Source organism: Lampetra fluviatilis, chromosome 37, assembly GCF_964198595.1.
Source record: "Lampetra fluviatilis chromosome 37, kcLamFluv1.1, whole genome shotgun sequence".
Classification (NCBI taxonomy): Eukaryota; Metazoa; Chordata; class Hyperoartia; order Petromyzontiformes; family Petromyzontidae; genus Lampetra; species Lampetra fluviatilis.
The window spans coordinates 2104351-2124132 of record NC_136311.1 but is presented as its reverse complement, the minus strand read 5'-3'; the positions used below and the strand labels follow the sequence as shown (position 1 = coordinate 2124132).

Genomic DNA, 19782 nt, shown 5'->3' with positions numbered 1-19782 from the left:
GGATCTTTGTCTTTGTTACACATCGCAGGATCGAGAGGCGGCGGCTTAGCGAGGCCTTCATCCAGCAGTAGATTGGTCATGGCTGATTATGGATGAACGAATACCCATTACCGTACCCCGATGATCAAAGTCAATTATTTGTCCCCCCAAAAAAATGTCCAAAGCGGTGAGGAATGAAGGGGAGGCGGGGAGAGAGGGAGGGAGGGGAGGGAGGGAGTAGGAGAGAGGTGGGCTGGGTGAGAGAGAGGAGAGCGCTGGGAGAGCGTGGGGCGAGTATTGAGAGAATCTTCTCCGCCGCTCCTCCCTCCCTGCCCTGCTCCGGCAGCAGCACACGCGGCGCGCGCCTCGAGGAGCTCACAAGCCAACAGGACACACACACACACAGCCTGCACTCATCACATCCGCTACACCAACAGGTTATTGTAGGTTTATGCCTATTATCATCATCATCATCATCAGTATCATTATAATTTGTAACTGTACAATTAAGAATGGCGCAGAGTGCGGCTGCGGTGACCAACATCTGACGGTGAACATCGCGCGGGTCACGCCGTCATCCTCCGTCAGCGACTCCTCCGATGTCCACCAGGCGACTCGTGACTCCGGCCCCCCCTACTACTCGCCGTCCTCGACTCCGACGTGGCCATCGCTGCTGACCAACTTCCCGCCGCCATACGCCAGGAGAACGCGACTGTAGTGTGGGTGCGCGACCAGGCTGGGTGGCGGTGCGTGCGTGCGTGCGTTAGGGCGCATTAATTATTTGTTGTTATTTGGCGGTTGTTGTTGTTGTTGTTATTTGTTGGGAGTGGTAGTGTAGTGGTTAGCGCGATGCGCTACGGCCCCGGTGACCCGAGTTCGATTCCCTCTCATTGCCACCAACGCCAGTGACGATTATATGAACCGGGCCTCACCTACGTTGACTCAGCCTAAAATGAGTACCCGCTGCGGTGTGTGAACATCGCCACTGGGGATAAAAATGCGGCCGGGCGTGGTGCTGGCCACCCACAACCTCGTTCGCAGGGTTGGCCTTCATAGGTGCTACTCGCTAACAGCACTTGCCCCAACAGTCTGTTAAGGCTACACGGGGGTCGTTGTCTTTGTTTTTGTACGTGTCTGTGTGTGTTGGGCTGTATTTATTATATTACTTGCGGGGAGTGGTAGTGTAGTGGTTAGTACCTTGTGCCTCGACCTCAGTGACCCGAGTTCGATTCCCGCTCACGGCCACCAACGCCAGTGACGATTGTCTGCACCGGTCCTGGGCCCCGCATAGGTTGACTCAGCCTCAAATTATTACCTGGTGCGGTGTGTAAACATTGTTACTCGGGAGACAAAGGCGGCCGGGCGTGGTACTGGCAACCAACCCTCTCGTGTACCGTCCCGGCCTTCATAGGTGCTGCTCGCTAATATCACATTTTCCCCAACAGTCCGCTAAGGCTATACGGGGGATCTTGTCTTTGTGTGTGTGCAGTTACAAATATTCACGTCGCTATATGGGACGCGGCTTACAGGATCCGGGTGGCATTACCGCACAGAGATTAGGATCGCGTCTCCGGTGTGGCAATGGGCTGTTCGAGTCGTCCTCTCTTCCCAACAACAGCTGCTGCCCTACTTAATTTTTAACGAGCTCGTGATAAGAGTTTCCAATTAACGTGGTCTCGTGTGCGCGGGTGTCAACGGCTACGCAGACGCATTGAACATTGTGCAGTCTTCCATTGCTTTATTTAATAGGTTGCTTTCTGTGCTCTATTTACATAGCGCGTTTGTGTTTTCTCTCGAGGGGCTCTTTGGATCTTCCTCTAGCGGAGTCACCCTTCCGCCAGCAGCGGCGTGAGCACACAGTTGCAGGGCTTGCACATTTACCTATTACCAGTGCAACGTTGAATGTGACTCGTTTAATGGGCGGAGGGGTTAATCCACAAACGTGGGGTGCCGATAACGCAGCCTCCGGCCAACAGCGGGCGTCAGCACCACAGACAGCTCCCCGGCTGAGGATGATAGCCCAGTTATAGAGCACTGATAGAGCGAGCAGTCATAGCCCAGTCATAGGCTAGTCATAGCCCAGTCATAGAGACCAGTGGTAGACCAGTGATAACCCATTGATAGACCAGTCATAGAGCAGCGATACAAGTGATAAGAGTGATGGACCAGTGCTAGACCAGTCAACACATCTTCGTATAGATCTCCCTCTCACATATTCGTAGTTTACTTGATCGGTCTACGTTTGACCTGTCGCACTGTAGGGTCATGTCGACGCTGGACGCAACCAATCACCCCCGCCCACCCGCCCCGCTTAGAACGCGTGCATTCGTGCTTCGACAGTTATAATAATCAAGCCAGAGGAATATTTTCTGCAAGTTCGTGGCGAGGTGAGAGAAGATCGCAACGAGGATCTGTGGAGGTCATCGCGGCTGCTGAGTGCACGCGCGGTGCAGCCAATGCACCGGAGGCCCCACGGGCCGAATAAGAGGGGAGCGATTGGACAGGGTTCACGCCAACCACGCTCCGCCACTGCCCGTTGCCGAATGGAAGATCAGGGGATGCGGACACCACGTGCTGTGGCTTGAATATCACCACCACCATCACCACGACCGCTTTATCGCAGCGCGAACGCTTCAGGGCCGTGAACGTGAATTTACTCAACAGAGCCATGTGGATGCACGGCCTTCCAACTGCTCCTGCACCCCTTCCTCCAACTCCTCCTCCTCCACCTCCTGCTACTGCGACTGCTGCGACTGCAGGAGCTCCAGCCGAGTGGCTCCCGCACGCAGCCGCCGCCGCGAACTGAACCATCGGGAGTCCACGCTGCGCGCCCTGTGCGCGCGTTGAAGGGCCACCACAACCACCACCACTACTAAAGACAAAGATCTCCCATATAGCCCATTCAGGCTGCCGGGGCAGGTGCTGTTTGCGAGCACCATCAGGACGATCAAGCACCACAACCGCCACCACCTCTAGCGGTGCCGCGTCTCGGCGCGCACGCCGCGGCCGCGATGCTCACGTGCGTGGCCTGCTTCTGGTGCCTGCTGTCGCTCGCCCTGCTCGCAGCCTGCAGCCTGGGACTCGTCTCCCCCGCCTGGCTCGCCCGGACCGCGGCCAGTGCCGCCAGCGGTGGCGGCAGCGGCGGTGTGGCAGGGGCCGGGGGAGCCGGCATGGTCAGCCTCGGCCTCTTCGGCTACTGCGGAGGGGGGCCGACCCCCGGCTCCGTGCCCCTGGGAGGCCCGGCGGGAGGAGGAGGCTCGGGGCCCGGGCAGGTGGCGACGCACGCGTGCAGCACGTACGGAGGCAGGGGGCGCTTCGGGGACATCCCCTCGGCGGCGTGGCAGGTGAGGCGGGCCACTTGGCAGGATTGAGAACACGTGGCATATGTGGGGGGGGCACTTGGCAGGATTGAGAACACGTGGCATATGTGGGGGGGGGGCACTTGGCAGGATTGAGAACACGTGGCATATGTGGGGGGCACGTGGCAGGTTAGGGGGGCACGTGCTAGGATTGAAAACACGTGGCAGGTGAGAGGGGCACGTGGCAGTGTGAGAGGGGTGGAGAGCAGTGGTGTGGTGAGTGGGACCGGTGGCGCAGTGGTTAGTGTACCCGGCGACACGAGATCTTCGCCACTGGGAGACTGAGGCGGCCGAGCGTGGTGCTGGCCACCCGCTCCCTCGGGTGCCGTTCCGGCCTTCACAGTCTGTTAAAGCTATACGGGGGATCTTTATATTTGGTGTGATGAGTGCTGGTAGGTGAGGTGTGTGTGTGTGTGTAATGTATATGGTGAGTTGTGCGCATAGTGCGCAGTGACCTGCGATTCCCGTGTCCAGGGCTCAAGGCCCTTCCGTGGTGCCCACTAGTAGTGATTGGTATCTGTATCTGTGGAACCAGTCGTGGTTTCCCTCCAGGTCGACTTAGCCTTAAATTACTACCGGGCAGTGGTGGTACGTGGCTCCAGGTTGAGGAGGCAGCAAATTCCGTGTCGGGATTTCTCGGCTCAGGAGCTGACGCGTCTCGGTGCTGGCTTCATCATCAGTACTAGAGACTCATAGACTCGCATAGAGACCCACAGATTCCCATAGAAACCCACAGACTCGCGTAGAGACCCATAGAATCAGATAGAAACCCACATATTCACATAAAGACCCACAGACTCACATAGAGACCCACAGAGTCACATAGAGACCTCACGGAGATACTGCAATACATATCAAGCAGTGCACGTGTTGCTTGGAAGCGCTAACTGCAGCCACGACTGGTGGATACACGTGATGGTGGTGGCGGTAGTAGTGGACTCCAGTACTGTACATCTACTCGTACGGCCCAATGTGTCAGTCTACTACTGGATGAGGGCCTCTCTACGCCGTGAGAGTCGTCGGGGTTATTTGACCATAATTCACCACGCTGGATCGGTCATGTTGCGTTGGTAAAGGCGGGCAGCATAGACGTACAGTCCAACCATGAATGTTGCTGGACTGTCCTCTGCTGCCCACAACCTGGAAACTATAAACTAAACTATTTTTTTTATATTACCAGGTCGGGTGTGCTGCGCTACATAGGCATTTTTTCACAAGCGACGTGGCCACAAATGACAGCTCAACGAAGTGGCTTATCACGTGGAAATTTAAAGCTGCCAAATACTCTAAACGCGTGTTTATAGATGTAGAGGGGAAAAAACGGAGGACCCAGAGAAAAATCCACGCGACGACGGGGAGAGAGAGACACCGCAAACTCCAAACATACAGAAGGCGTTTAGGTAGGGATCGAACCCACGACCTGTTGCTGCATATACCAGGCGAGATTCGTAGGACCTATAACAACCTGTTATGCAGAGCCAATAAAAGTGCTGCTGCCAATCGCATCTGGTGACGCAGCAGCATCTGCTGATGAGACCCAGAACTTCAGAATCGGGGCCTGGGTTTCCTTAAACAAATGATATTGAATAATTTTCATCCGGAAAGTCAATAATTATAATCTGTGAGTGTGGTGACTTAGACCGGTGTTCTGCTAGTATATGGATCCATACATCCCTGCAGCTGCCCATCACGAGTTGGATTCTACTTGGTGGTCGCCCATCCAAGATCGAACCAGGCTCAAGTCCCACTTAGCTTCCGCGATCTGATGAGACCGGGCTCATTTGCGGGTGATGTATGATCCTCGTATGGGGGTGAACAGGGCATGAACAGAGGATGAATAGGGGGTGAACAGGGGATGACCAGGGGATGAACAGGGGGTGAACAGGGGATGAACAGGGGATAGACAGGAGATGAACAGGAAGTGAACAAGGGGTGAACAGGGGGTGAACAGGGGGTGAACAGGGGATGAACAGGGGGTGAACAGGGGATGAACAGGGGATGAACAGGGGATGGACAGGAGATGAACAGGGAGTGAACAGGGGATGAACAGGAGATGAACAGGCAGTGAACAGGGGGTGAACAAGGGCGAACAGGGGATGAACAGGGGGTGAACAGGGGGTGAACAAGGGGTGAACAAGGAGTGAACAGGAGATGAACAGGGGATGAACAGGGGGTGAACAGGGGGTGAACAGGAGATAAACAGGGGGTGAACAGGAGATGAACAGGGGGTGAACAGGGGGTGAACAGGGGGTGAACAGGAGATGAACAAGGGATGAACAAGAGATGAACAAGGGATGAATAGGGAGTGAACAGGGGGTGAACAGGGGGTGAACAGGAGGTGAACAGGGGGTGAACAGGGGGTGAACAGGAGATGAACAGGGGGTGAACAAAGGGTGAACAACGAATGAACAGGGGGTGAACAGGGGGTGAACAAAGGGTGAACAACGGATGAACAGGGGGTGAACAGGGGATGAACAGGGGGTTAACAGGGGGTGAACAGGGGATGAACAGGGGGTGAACAAGGGTGAACAGGGGGTGAACAGGGGGTGAACAGGTGGTGAATCAAGAGTTGAACAGGGGGTGAACAAGGGGTGAACAAGGGATGAACAAGGGGTGTTCAGGGGGTGAACAAGGGGTGAACAGGGGGTTTTTCTGGGGTGGGGGAGGTGGGGGGTGCTATTCCCCGGAGCGTGTGGTGTTACATCTGATGATCTTACGCGGCCATGCAATCAATCAATCTCCACAACCATTCACCTCGTCAAGTGATGATGAGTCCTCCCGTGGGATATTACGCTACGCTGTGTATTTACAAAGACAAAGGTCCCCCGTGTAGCCAAAATGGGCTGTTGGCGCAAGCGCTGTTAGCGAGCGCATGTCAGGCACGGCACGGGCCGTGAGCGCCAAACCGCACGGGGTACCATTTTAAGGCTGAGTCGACCTAGTGGAGGTCCAGGACACTGATGTCAGCCGTAGCCGGGAATCGAACTGGCTTCACAGCGCAAGGGAGCCGTACCACCACTCCACACAAAAACAAAGTTCCCCCGTGTAGCCTTTACAGACTGTTGGGGCAAGCGCTGTTCTGCGAGCACCTATGAAGGCCGACACGGCACACGAGGGGGTGAGTGGCCAGCATCACGCCCGGCCGCCTTTGTCTCCCTCGTGGCGAAGTTTACACACGGCATCAGGTACTTATTTATGGTTTAGTCGACCTAGGGGAGGCCCAGGACCGATTCAGATAATCGTCACTGATCGATTCCCATGTGCGGGAATCGATCTCGGTCTGCCGGGTTCTTAGCGCAGCGCGCTAACCGCTCCGCTTACCGCTCCGCTTACCGCTCCCCGGCGCAAGGGAGCCGTACGATTCGATTCTATTTCGCATTTATTTCTCGCCCTTCCCACCACTCCACACACGCGCGCGCACGTTCGATCTCACAGGTGACGCGGTTGTGTTTTTGTGCCAATTCCTCGTCACTTTCATCGCCCCGCGTCCGCGTACTTTATACTCCGACGTGTTTTGCCTTTGTCAATTTGGTGAGCCAGGTCAGTGCTTGTCAATGAGACTCTTAATCCTGCTCCCTCGAGTTCTGACCCCGGGGGTAGACAAAATCCACTCGCAAACGCAACGAGCGAGCGCGCAACGTCAACAGCAGCAGATGCGTCCGTGCGATACTCGGGCGGAATATTTATCCGTGCTCGGGACGGAGAGCCAAAGTCGACGTGCCCGTCGATAACGCGTCTCCTGTGAATGGGGGGGGGGGGCACGTTACGTAACGAGCGACATTTCACTCAGTGGTCATTCTCAGTGCCGGATTAAGCTAGTGCGGGGCCTGTAGCATATGTTGTAAAGGGGCCCTACATTAAAACAAACACGTAAATATTAAAACACGTACATTTTCTAACTTTCATAGTAAAGTAATTGTATTTTTTCATTTGCTAAACAGACAGATGATACGACAAATCGCTAACCTTTAACACCCAGTCGTTCATAAAAGTTGAAGGCGGTATAGTACTATAGTAATAGAGCAAGTGCAGAATCACTGAACCGGAATTGATAGCTTGAAAGCATTTAGCGCGGGGCCCTTGAAAGTGCGGAGCTCGTGGCTACATACGTAGCTACTTGTGCTACTAGGATCATCCGGCACTGGTCATTCTACACAGCGGAGGGAGAGGCCAGAGAGTAAGTGATAGAGTGAGGAGAGATTGAGTTTGATGAATACTTGGAGACTGCAATAAAGTTGTTTCTTGTTTGGGTTAGATCGCGTAAATATAAATGTGCCGTTAACCCAGCATCACCTGACGCAGATAATTCGTAAGGGCTTGCCACGTAAACAAAACGTGCCAGTTAGTTACTACTTCAGCACACCGGTGTGTTGGGGAGCAAGCCCACACCCATTTACAATTTGACTACGACCAGCTTCATTAGGCGATTTGCCAGACCTTACGAATTGGTTGTGTCGGGTGGTGGTGGGTTAACGACACATATTTACGCGATCTGACCGATTATAAAAAATATATAATTATCGCAAAAAAGACTGACAGAGATAAGATATTTCGATTTAAAGCTTTCGTGACTGCAGGGATTCATCTTCCTGGTTTTTTTCGGTAAAGTCACGTGACTTTACCGAAAAAACCAGGAAGATAAGATATTTGTTCTCGAAACGCATTGCTACAGAAGGCTACTGCTGCATCTAAGCTGGACCCACCGCGTGACCAACTTAGAAGTAAGAAAAATGTTGCACATCGAAGAAGACGACCTGATCATGCAGGAGTGATGAGAAGGAAACTGGCACGATTTGGACACACATGTAGGATGGACAACAACAGGGAAATTTAAAGTGTTGTAAGTTGTTGTTGTTGTTCGGGAAAAATAGAAAGACCTGGAAAGAGGGGAAGACCTCACAGAGAATGGCTTGAGGACGACGTCGACATTAGAGATTGGTGGCAGAAAGACGTGGCCACCACTTGAGCACTTGGGCACAAGACAGAGAGGAACACAAGACAGAGAGGAACACAAGACAGAGAGGAAAGTGGAAAACAAATGACGACATGTGCCGTGGACACCTCCACCGGGCTATCTATCCATGCATTGTGATGATGATGATGAACTCCATAAAAACCCCTTTATAATGGCTAATATTGGTCGCGAAAAGCTGACTACGTGTTACACTGTCTAGGAGACTGTGCTATAGTCATAACCACACGGTGATGAATACCGCGCCCTGTGGCGTTTCACGCACCACGACCCAGCCTCGGCCACGGTCGCCAAGCGGCACCGAGAGAGGCGAGCGGGCGCCGGGGGAGAGCTGCCACCTCCCTCGCCTCCCTGTCAGATGAAATGGGGGGGGAGGGGAGAGGGATGGGGGGTAGGCGATGGGGTGGGTGAGTGGGGGGGTGCTGCGTGGAGTCGCCGGAGCGTGGGGCTGCGGTGGGGTTTGGCGAGACGAGATGCAGACAGATTACGGAGCTTAACGCCTTAAGCAGCGAACAGCAGGGGCTGGGGTGACCTCCCTCACCCCCCTCTCCCTCCTCATCCTCCTCCTCCTCCTCCCCTCCCCCTCGCTTCCGCCAGCACGGGCGATTGAGGATGTGCGTGGGGGTCTCGGTGAAGGGGGAGATGGGGGGGGAACAGATGGGATACCTGGGCATTGTCCAGGCTCCCTCCCTCCCTCCCCCCACCTCCCCTCCAGCTCTGCCAACAAACAAATTTACCAAAACACTGCTGATTTTTTTTCTCTCTCAAAATAATAATGATTATAATTACGATTGCTGAGAACAAGGCCAAAGGCCCCCCAACGCCAAGCGGCCAGCAACAAGCGGCACTGTTAACGCTGTAATATATGAATACGTCTCTTGAATTGAGAGAGGTTGTAAGAGTTCGGGGAGAGGATACGATGGTGGCGGTGGTGGTGATGATGACGGGAGGAGGGAATCCCAAAGTGGATCGGTGCGAGGGAAGAAGCGGACAGATAGAAGTGAGGTGACCTGCGGTGTGGTGAGTGTGTAGGTGGGTGTGTGGGTGAGTTGGTGAGTTGGTGGATGGGTGAGTGGGTGGGTTGGTGGTTGAGTGAGTGGGTGTATGGGTGGGGGGGGGGGTGAGTGAGTTAGTGGGTGGATGTGTGAGTGGTTGGGTGAGTGAGTGGGTGGTTGGGTGGATGAGTGAATGGGTGAGTGGGTGAATAGGTGTGTAAGTGGGTGGGTGAGTGAGTGGGTGAGTCCGAGGGTGGGTGAGTGGGTGGATGAGTGGGTGAGTGTGTTACTGTGACCTGCAGCGTGGTGGTTGAACACAGTTGTGGAAGAGAGGAAACATTCCACGACCAATGGAAACCAGGCCCGGATTAATTCTGGCTGAGGGACACAGAGGGCCCGGGTTGGGTCATCACGCTCCTGGGCCCGCAGAAGGCTCGCTCCGTCTCCGCTTGCCTCGCTCGAGCCCACAATCCCCACTCACCGCTTAGCAAATAGATTTGTAATTTTGCATTGGTCAATTGGTTTGCTTAACCACGGCGAGGCGAGTTTGGTTGGGTGAACTCCCTTTTGGCTCGACGCTTTTTTCACGCGGAGGAAATAATTCCGCTGCACAGGAGATGTGTTTGTTTAAGTGCGCGAGTTTAAACATTGCGCGCGTTGACATTGGAAGGGCACGCACAGGTGCTGGGCGGGAGACGAGGGGGCCACGGTGGCTAGGAGATGTTAACTACCTCGCCTGGTACACAGGAGGTCGTGGGCTTGACGCCTGCTGTATATTTGGAGTTTGCGTGTCTCTCTTCCTGTGCTCGTGTGGATTTTTCTCCGGGTCCAACGGGTTTTCCCCTCTACATTTAGAACCAAAATGCATTTAGAGTAATTTACATTTCAAGTGATTAGCCACTTCGCTGAGCTATCATTTGTGGCCAGGTCGCTTCTGAAAAAGTCCAATGTAGCTCAGTGGGCCTTCCCTGTTTAAATACAAAAAAATAGTTTATAGTTTTAGTTTAAAATCAGGTTGCAGGCGCAAGCGAGACTGCCTGTACCAGGCAGTACGGCAATTAGGTTCCTGAAGATTGTGCAGAATTTGACATGATGGCTTCTACCAGGCCTGCTCGGGAAAAAAGAGCCTCATGAGGGTGAAGCTTGAGCCACCGTGCGACTGAGAAGTCGACCTCTAAACTAAACTATTTTACATTTTACCAGGTAAGTCTCATCGAGCTTTGTAGCTTTTTTTTCAGAAGCGACCCGGCCACAGATGATAGATAGCTCAACGAAGTGGCTTATCACGTGGAAATGTATAGCAGCCAAATATTCTGTTGAATCTAAATGTGGAGGGAAAAACCGGAGGACCCGTAGAGAAATCCATGCGACCACGGGAGGAGAGAAAGCGACACCGCAAACTCCAAATATACAGCAGCAGGCGTCAGGGTCGGGATCGAACCCACGCACTCCTGCATACCAGGCGAGGTAGTTAACATCTCCTAGCCACCGCGGCGCCCTTGGCATCATGGGGGTGGCACGGGGTGTGGATTTGGGCCACCCACGGCCGCTGCCAACGTGCGCTGCTGCATCAGCATTTCTTCATCTCGGCCCTAGAGGCATTGGGTGAGGGGGGCATTCATCACTGTCAAGGGACCCCCCCCCCACACACCCACACACCCACCCACAGAGCCTCCTTAACAGGCGTCCCACTCACACTAACTACATAGACAAAGATCCCCCGTATAGCCTGAACAGACTTTTGTGGGCAAGTGCTGTTAGCGAGCGCCTATAAAGACCGAGGGGGTGGGTGGTCTGCACCACCCCCGGCCGCCTTTGTCTCTCCAGTGGCGACGTTTACACACCGCACCAGGTCCTCGTTTGAGGCTGAGTCGACCTAGGAGAGACGCGGCACTTGCTCAGATAAATTGTCACTGGTGTTGGCCTTGAGCGGGAATTGATCTGGTGTCGCCGGGTTCGAAGCACAACACGTTAACCACTACGCCACCGCTCTCCACTGACTCGCACAGCACACGCGACACACAGAGGCAAGTTGCTGTTGTTAGCGAGCACCTGTTCGAGGTTGACCGGCCACACGAGGTGGTGTCCGTGGCCCGAACCACAAAGACAAAGCCCTCGTGTAGCCTTAACAGGCTGTTGGGGCAAGTGCTGTTAGCGAGCAGCGATAAAGTCCGGCACTGCACACGAGGGGGTGTGTGGCCAACACCACGCCCAGCCGTCTTTGTCTTCCTGTGGTGATGCTCGCAGCCACTCCACCGCTCATCGCGAAGTGGTGGATTCGCGGAGTCCGGTCTCAGAAGTAGCAGTAGTCGTAGGTCTCTGTAGTATCAGTAGTAGCAGGTATCTACATAGACATCGGTGAAAAAGAGATTCATAGCACATCGGATTTCTCCAGGATAAATGAAGATTCTGTTTCTGTAAATTGATTTAGTTTGGATCGATGAGTACGAGACCGAGTGAATGCGACTCACGCGCGCCGAGCAAGGGAATGGCTCTGCGCTTCGTCTCATCCCGGCACACCACATCCAGGAGCACGCTCGCTATGCCCATGGTTTGCAGTCGCGGTGGCTATGAGATGTTAACTACCTCGCCTGGTCTACAGGAGGTCGTGAGTTCGATCCCGACCCTGATGCTTGCTGTATATTTGGAGTTTGCGTGTCTCTCTCTCATTATCATCACGTTGGCTATGAGATGTTAACTACCTCGCCTGGTCTACAGAAGGTCGTGAGTTCGATCCCGACCCTGACGCCTGCTGTATATTTGGAGTTTGCGTGTTTCTCTCTCATCATCATCACGGTGGCTAGGAGATGTTAACTACCTCGCCTGGTCTACAGGAGGTCGTGAGTTCGATCCCGACCCTGACGCCTGCTGTATATTTGGAGTTTGCGTGTCTCTCTCCCCGTGGTCGCGTGGATTTTTCTCCGGGTCGTCCGGTTTTCCCCTCCACATTTAGAATCAACATCACGCGTTGAGAAGATTTGGCTGCCGCTATAAATGTCCACGTGCTATGTGATAGCCAGCTCGTTTGTGAAAAAAAGCTCTGTGGGCCTTAACGGGTCAATAATATAGTTGATAGTTTTAATAGTTTCACCTCCCGCTTTGCCAGCCACCTCGGGAGATATTCCGTGGGGGGGGGGGTCGACTCGTGACGCTAAAGCCAATCCATTGACCCACTTCGTTGTTTGAGAGGGGAGCTCCCTCCAGGCGCGGTAGCTGAACAATTGACAAGTTTCTTAAATCCTCAACCACTCCCGTCGCTGCCCCCCGTCACCACACTGCCTCTATCCACCCAGCTGATTAAATGGGATCGCCACCACAGCTACTCTATCATCGGAAGGTCGCGTATGGTGGGGTCAAGTGTGGCTACTCCCATCTCTTCTAAGACGCCTGACTCAGCGTCGACGAGTTCACCAATAACCTAAACACATTTTTATTTGTATTTTACCAGGTGAGGCTCACTGAGTTATGAAGCTCTTTGTCAGAAGCGACCTCCATAGCACAAACCAAGTGGCTCATCATCATCATTGCGTGGACGTTTATAGCAGCAAACAAATCCTCTCAACGCGTGATGTTGATTCTAAACGTGGAGGGGAAAACCGGAGGACCCGGAGAAAAATCCACGCGACCACGGGGAGAGAGAGACGCAGACTCCAAATATACAGCAGGCGTCAGGGTCGGGATCGAACCCACGACCTCCTGTAGACCATGCGAGGTGGTTAACATCTCCTAGCCACCGTGGTGCCCCCTCCTCAATAATACTCCTCAACAACTCCCTCCAGTGGAGGCCGCTCCGCCAGCAGTGGCGTGAGTGAGCCGTTGCAGGGCTGCTCCTCTACCTGTCACCACAGTGCCACCTGCAGTGACAATCTGGTTCGATTAACTCTAGCCTCGTAACAACTGAAATCCTAAGAATCCTAAAATGTAAAGGACAATCTTAATCGTGAAACACAAAAGTGAGATAAAAAGTTAAAACCATTAGGGTGCCGTAATGAAGCTGTTATTTTCAAGAGCTGCTAAGATTAATAAGGATGAGCGACGGAGGAAGATGTTATTTGTCAACCAGCGTAGATTTCACTCTGAATGCTAAAAGCCATCGCGTGTGCGTGCGCAGAACAGAGTGCCTACCCTGCGTCCCAGTGAATAGTAATGAGCACAGTGAATAGTAAGGCGAATACTAATATTAATGTGAATAGTACTATTAATAGTAATGTGAATAGTACTATTAATAGTAATGTGAATACTAATATTGATATTAATGTGAATAGTACTATTAATAGTAATGTGAATACTAATATTGATAGTAATGTGAATAGTACTATTCATAGTTATGTGAATACTAATATTGATAGTAATGTCAACCCAGGGGCAGGGTTTTTTTGGCTCGAGGAGGTTAGCGGGATTGAGAGAGGCAGAGACACTCTCCTCGACCCTTCCACTGCGACCCCTCTCCCAAACTCTCTCACCCACTCCCTCCCACCCCCCTCCCATCCACTCCCTCCCACCCACCCACTCCCTCCCACCCCCTCCCATCCCCCTCCCATCCACTCCCTCCCACCCCCTCCCACCCCCTCCCACCCCCTCCCATCCACTCCCTCCCACCCCCTCCCACCCCCTCCCATCCACTCCCTCCCACCCCCTCCCACCCCCTCCCACCCCCTCCCATCCACTCCCTCCCACCCCCTCCCACCCCCTCCCACCCCCTCCCATCCACTCCCTCCCACCCCCTCCCACCCCCTCCCATCCACTCCCTCCCACCCCCTCCCATCCCCCTCCCATCCACTCCCTCCCACCCCCTCCCACCCCCTCCCATCCACTCCCTCCCACCCCCTCCCATCCCCCTCCCATCCACTCCCTCCCACCCCCTCCCACCCCCTCCCACCCCCTCCCATCCACTCCCTCCCACCCCCTCCCACCCCCTCCCACCCACTCCCTCCCACCCCCTCCCATCCCCCTCCCATCCACTCCCTCCCATCCACTCCCATCCACTCCCATCCACTCCCTCCCACCCCCTCCCACCCCCTCCCATCCACTCCCTCCCACCCCCTCCCATCCACTCCCATCCACTCCCTCCCTCTCACCCCCTCCCACCCCCTCCCATCCACTCCCTCCCACCCCCTCCCATCCACTCCCATCCACTCCCTCCCACCCCCTCCCACCCCCCTCCCATCCACTCCCTCCCACCCCCCTCCCTCCCACCCCCTCCCACCCCCCTCCACCCACCCACTCCCTCCCACCCCCCTCCCATCCACTCCCTCCCACCCCCTCCCATCCCCCTCCCATCCACTCCCTCCACACCCCCTCCCATCCCCCTCCCATCCACTCCCTCCCACTCCCTCCCACCCCCTCCCATCCCCCTCCCATCCACTCCCTCCCACCCCCTCCCATCCCCCTCCCATCCACTCCCTCCCACCCCTTCCCACCCCCTCCCATCCACTCCCTCCCACCCCCTCCATCCACTCCCATCCACTCCCTCCCTCCCACCCCCCCCACCCCCCCATCCACTCCCTCCCACCCCCCTCCCATCCACTCCCTCCCACCCCCTCCCATCCCCCTCCCATCCACTCCCTCCCACCCCCCTCCCATCCACTCCCTCCCACCCCCTCCATCCCCCTCCCATCCACTCCCTCCCACCCCCTCCCATCCCCTCCCATCCACTCCCTCCCACCCCCTCCCATCCCCCTCCCATCCACTCCCTCCCACCCCCTCCCATCTACTCCCTCCCACCCCCCTCCCACCCCCTCCCATCCACTCCCTCCCACCCCCTCCCATCCCCCTCCATCCACTCCCTCCCACCCCCTCCCATCCCCTCCCCATCCACTCCCTCCCACCCCCTCCCATCCCCCCCACCACTCCCTCCCACCCCCTCCCACCCCCCTCCCACCACTCCCTCCCACCCCCTCCCATCCCCTCCCATCTACTCCCTCCCACCCCCTCCCACCCCCTCCCATCCACTCCCTCCCACCCCCTCCCATCCCCTCCCATCCACTCCCTCCACCCCCTCCCATCCCCTCCCATCCACTCCCTCCCACCCCCCTCCCACCCCCCCCCATCCACCCACCCTCCCACCCCCTCCCATCCCCCTCCCATCCCACTCCCTCCCACCCCCTCCCACCCCCTCCCATCCACTCCCTCCCACCCCATCCCATCCACTCCCTCCCACCCCCTCCCACCCCCTCCCAACCACTCCCTCCCACCCCCTCCCATCCCCCTCCCATCCACTCCCTCCCACCCCCTCCCATCCCCTCCCATCCACTCCCTCCCACCCCCTCCCATCCCCCTCCCATCCACTCCCTCCCATCCCCCTCCCATCTACTCCCTCCCACCCCCTCCCACCCCCTCCATCCACTCCCTCCCACCCCCTCCCATCCACTCCCATCCACTCCCTCCCACCCCCTCCCATCCCCCTCCCATCCACTCCCTCCCACCCCCCTCCCATCCACTCCCATCCACTCCCTCCCACCCCCTCCCATCCCCCTCCCATCCACTCCCTCCCACCCCCTCCCATCCCCTCCCATCCACTCCCTCCCACCCCCTCCCATCCCCCTCCCATCCACTCCCTCCCACCCCTCCCATCCACTCCCATCCACTCCCTCCCTCCCACCCCCCTCCCACCCCCTCCCATCCACTCCCTCCCACCCCCTCCCATCCACTCCCATCCACTCCCTCCCACCCCCTCCCATCCACTCCCATCCACTCCCTCCCTCCCACCCCCCTCCCATCCACTCCCATCCACTCCCTCCCACCCCCTCCCATCCACTCCCATCCACTCCTCCCACCCCCTCCCACCCCCTCCCATCCACTCCCTCCCACCCCCTCCCATCCCACTCCCATCCACTCCCTCCCTCCCACCCCCTCCCACCCCCTCCCATCCACTCCCTCCCACCCCCCTCCATCCACTCCCATCCACTCCCTCCCACCCCCTCCCATCCACTCCCTCCCACCCCTCCACCCTCCCATCCACTCCCATCCACTCCCTCCACTCCCCTCCACCCCCTCCCATCTACTCCCTCCCACCCCCTCCCATCCACTCCCATCCACTCCCTCCACCCCTCCCATCCACTCCCATCCACTCCCTCCCACCCCCTCCCACCCCCTCCCATCCACTCCCTCCCACTCCCTCCCATCCACTCCCTCCCACCCCCCTCCCATCCACTCCTCCCACCCCCCTCCCTCCCACCCCCTCCACCCCCTCCCACCCCCTCCCATTCACTCCCTCCCACCCCCTCCCACCCCCTCCCATCCACTCCCTCCCACCCCCTCCCATCCACTCCCTCCCACCCCCCTCCCTCACACTCCCTCCCACCCCCTCCCACTCTCTCCCATCCATTCCCTCCCACCCCCTCCCACCCCCCTCCCATCCACTCCTCCCCACCCCCTCACCAACCCCCTCCCATCCACTCCCTCCCACCCCCTCCCACCCCTCTCCCATCCACTCCCTCCCTCCCACCCCCTCCCACCCCCTCCCATCCACTCCCTCCCACCCCCTCCCACCCCTCTCCCATCCACTCCCTCCCACCCCCTCCCATCCACTCCCTCCCACCCCCTCCCACCCCCCTCCCACCCCCCTCCCTCCCACCCCCTCCCTCCACTCCCTCCCACCCCCTCCCACCCCTCCCATCCACTCCCTCCCACTCCCTCCCATCCACTCCCTCCCACCCCCCTCCCATCCACTCCCTCCCACCCCCCTCCCTCCCACCCCCTCCCACCCCCTCCCACCCCCTCCCATTCACTCCCTCCCACCCCCTCCCACCCCCTCCCATCCACTCCCCCCACCCCCTCCCATCCACTCCCTCCCACCCCCCTCCCTCACACCCCCTCCCACCCCCCTCCCACTCTCTCCCATCCATTCCCTCCCACCCCCTCCCACCCCCCTCCCATCCACTCCCTCCCACCCCCTCCCATCCACCCCCTCCCAACCCCCTCCATCCACTCCCTCCCACCCCCTCCCACCCCTCTCCATCCACTCCCTCCCACCCCCTCCCACCCCCTCCCATCCACTCCCTCCCACCCCCTCCCACCCCCCTCCCATCCACTCCCTCCCACCCCCTCCCACCCCCCTCCCATCCACTCCCTCCCACCCCCTCCCACCCCCCTCCCATCCACTCCCTCCCCACCCCCTCCCACCCCCTCCCATCCACTCCCTCCCACCCCCTCCCACCCCCTCCCATCCACTCCCTCCCACCCCCTCCCACCCCTCTCCCATCCACTCCTCCCACCCCCTCCCACCCCCTCCCATCCCCTCCATCCACTCCCTCCCACCCCCTCCCATCCCTCCCATCCACTCCCTCCCACCCCCTCCCACCCCTCTCCCATCCACTCCCCTCCCACCCCCTCCACCCTCTCCCATCCCCCTCCCATCCACTCCCTCCCACCCCCTCCCATCCCCTCCCATCCACTCCCTCCCACCCCCTCCCATCCCCCTCCCATCCACTCCCTCCCACCCCCTCCCATCTACTCCCTCCCACCCCCTCCCACCCCCTCCCATCCACTCCCTCCCACCCCCTCCCATCCCCCTCCCATCCACTCCCTCCCACCCCCTCCCACCCCCTCCCATCCACCCCTCCCACCCCCTCCCACCCCCTCCCATCCACTCCCTCCCACCCCTCCCACCCCTCTCCCATCCACTCCCTCCCACCCCCTCCCACCCCCTCCATCCACTCCCTCCCACCCCTCCCACCCCCTCCCATCCACTTCCTCCCACCCCCCTCCCTCCCACCCCCCTCCCATCCACTCCCTCCCACCCCCTCCCACCCCCTCCCATCCACTCCCTCCACCCCCTCCCACCCCTCCCATCCACTTCCTCCCACCCCCTCCCTCCCACCCCCCTCCCATCCACTCCCTCCCACCCCCTCCCACCCCCCTCCCACCCCCCTCCCTCCCACCCCCTCCCATCCACTCCCTCCCACCCCCTCCCACCCCCCTCCCATCCACTCCCTCCCACCCCCTTCCGTCCACCCCCTCCCACCCCCCCTCCCTCCCACCCCCTCCCACCCCCCTCCCATCCACTTCCTCCCACCCCCCCTCCCATCCACTCCCTCCCACCCCCCTCCCTCCCACCCCCTCCCACCCCCCTCCATCCACTCCCTCCCACCCCCCTTCCGTCCACCCCCTCCCACCCCCCTCCCTCCCACCCCCTCCCACCCCCTCCCATCCACTTCCTCCCACCCCCCTCCCTCCACCCCCTCCCACCCCCCTCCCATCCACTCCCTCCCACCCCCCTCCCTCCCACCCCCTCCCACCCCCTCCCACCCCCCTTCCGTCCACCCCCTCCCACCCCCCTCCCATCCACTCCCTCCCACCCCCTCCCACCCCCCTCCCATCCACTCCCTCCCACCCCCCTCCCTCCCACCCCCTCCCACCCCCTCCCACCCCCCTCCCATCCACTCCCTCCCACCCCCTCCCATCCACTCCCATCCACTCCCTCCCTCCCACCCCCTCCCATCCACTCCCATCCACTCCCTCCCACCCCCTCCCATCCACTCCCATCCACTCCCTCCCACCCCCTCCCATCCACTCCCATCCACTCCCTCCCACCCCCTCCCCACCCCTCCCATCCACTCCCTCCACCCCCTCCCATCCACTCCCATCCACTCCCTCCCTCCACCCCCTCCCACCCCCTCCCATCCACTCCCTCCCACCCCCTCCCACCCCCTCCCATCCACTCCCTCCCACCCCCCTCCCACCCCTCCCATCCACTCCCTCCCACCCCCTCCCACCCCCTCCCATCCACTCCCTCCCACCCCCTCCCATCCACTCCCATCCACTCCCTCCCACCCCCTCCACCCTCCTCCACTCCCTCCCACTCCCTCCCATCCACTCCCTCCCACCCCCTCCCACCCCCCTCCCATCCACTCCCTCCCACCCCTCCCATCAACCCCTCCCACCCCCTCCCATCCCCTCCACCACTCCCTCCCTCCCACCCCTCCCACCCTCTCCCATCCACTCCCTCCCACCCCCTCCCACCCCCCTCCCATCCACTCCCTCCCACCCCCTCCCACCCCTCTCCATCCACTCCCTCCCACCCCCTCCCACCCCCTCCATCCACTCCCTCCCTCCCACCCCCCTCCCATCCACTCCCTCCCACCCCCTCCCACCCCTCTCCCATCCACTCCCTCCCTCCCACCCCCCTCCCATCCCACTCCCTCCCACCCCCTCCCACCCCCTCCCATCCACTCCCTCCCACCCCCTCCCACCCCCTCTCCCATCCACTCCCTCCCACCCCCTCCCACCCCCTCCCATCCACTCCCTCCCTCCCACCCCCCTCCCATCCACTCCCTCCCACCCCCTCCCACCCCTCTCCCATCCACTCCCTCCCCTCCCACCCCTCTCCCATCCACTCCCTCCCACCCCCTCCCACCCCTCCCATCCACTCCCTCCCTCCACCCCCCTCCCATCCACTCCCTCCCACCCCCTCCCACCCCCTCCCATCCACTCCCTCCCTCCCACCCCCCTCCTCCATCCACTCCCCCTCCCACCC

At 59.0% G+C, this 19782-nt stretch overlaps 1 protein-coding gene across 5 annotated transcripts in view; it reads left to right on the top strand.

The window, feature by feature from the left end:
* The first annotated feature begins 230 nt into the window (after positions 1–230).
* The window catches only part of LOC144945209 (LHFPL tetraspan subfamily member 7 protein-like), a 78747-nt gene continuing 59195 nt past the window's right edge, over positions 231–19782 (top strand). The window contains exons 1-2 of one of the 5 annotated variants that reach the window (XM_078873528.1): positions 231–702; positions 2644–3323. In XM_078873528.1, coding sequence (XP_078729654.1) covers positions 2991–3323 — 333 coding nt within the window. In that variant the 5' untranslated portion in view covers positions 231–702; positions 2644–2990. Of the gene's footprint in view, positions 726–1468; positions 3324–19782 lie in introns of all 5 variants that reach the window. The other 4 variants (XM_078873523.1, XM_078873527.1, XM_078873524.1 and 1 more) reach the window with 4 other exon arrangements.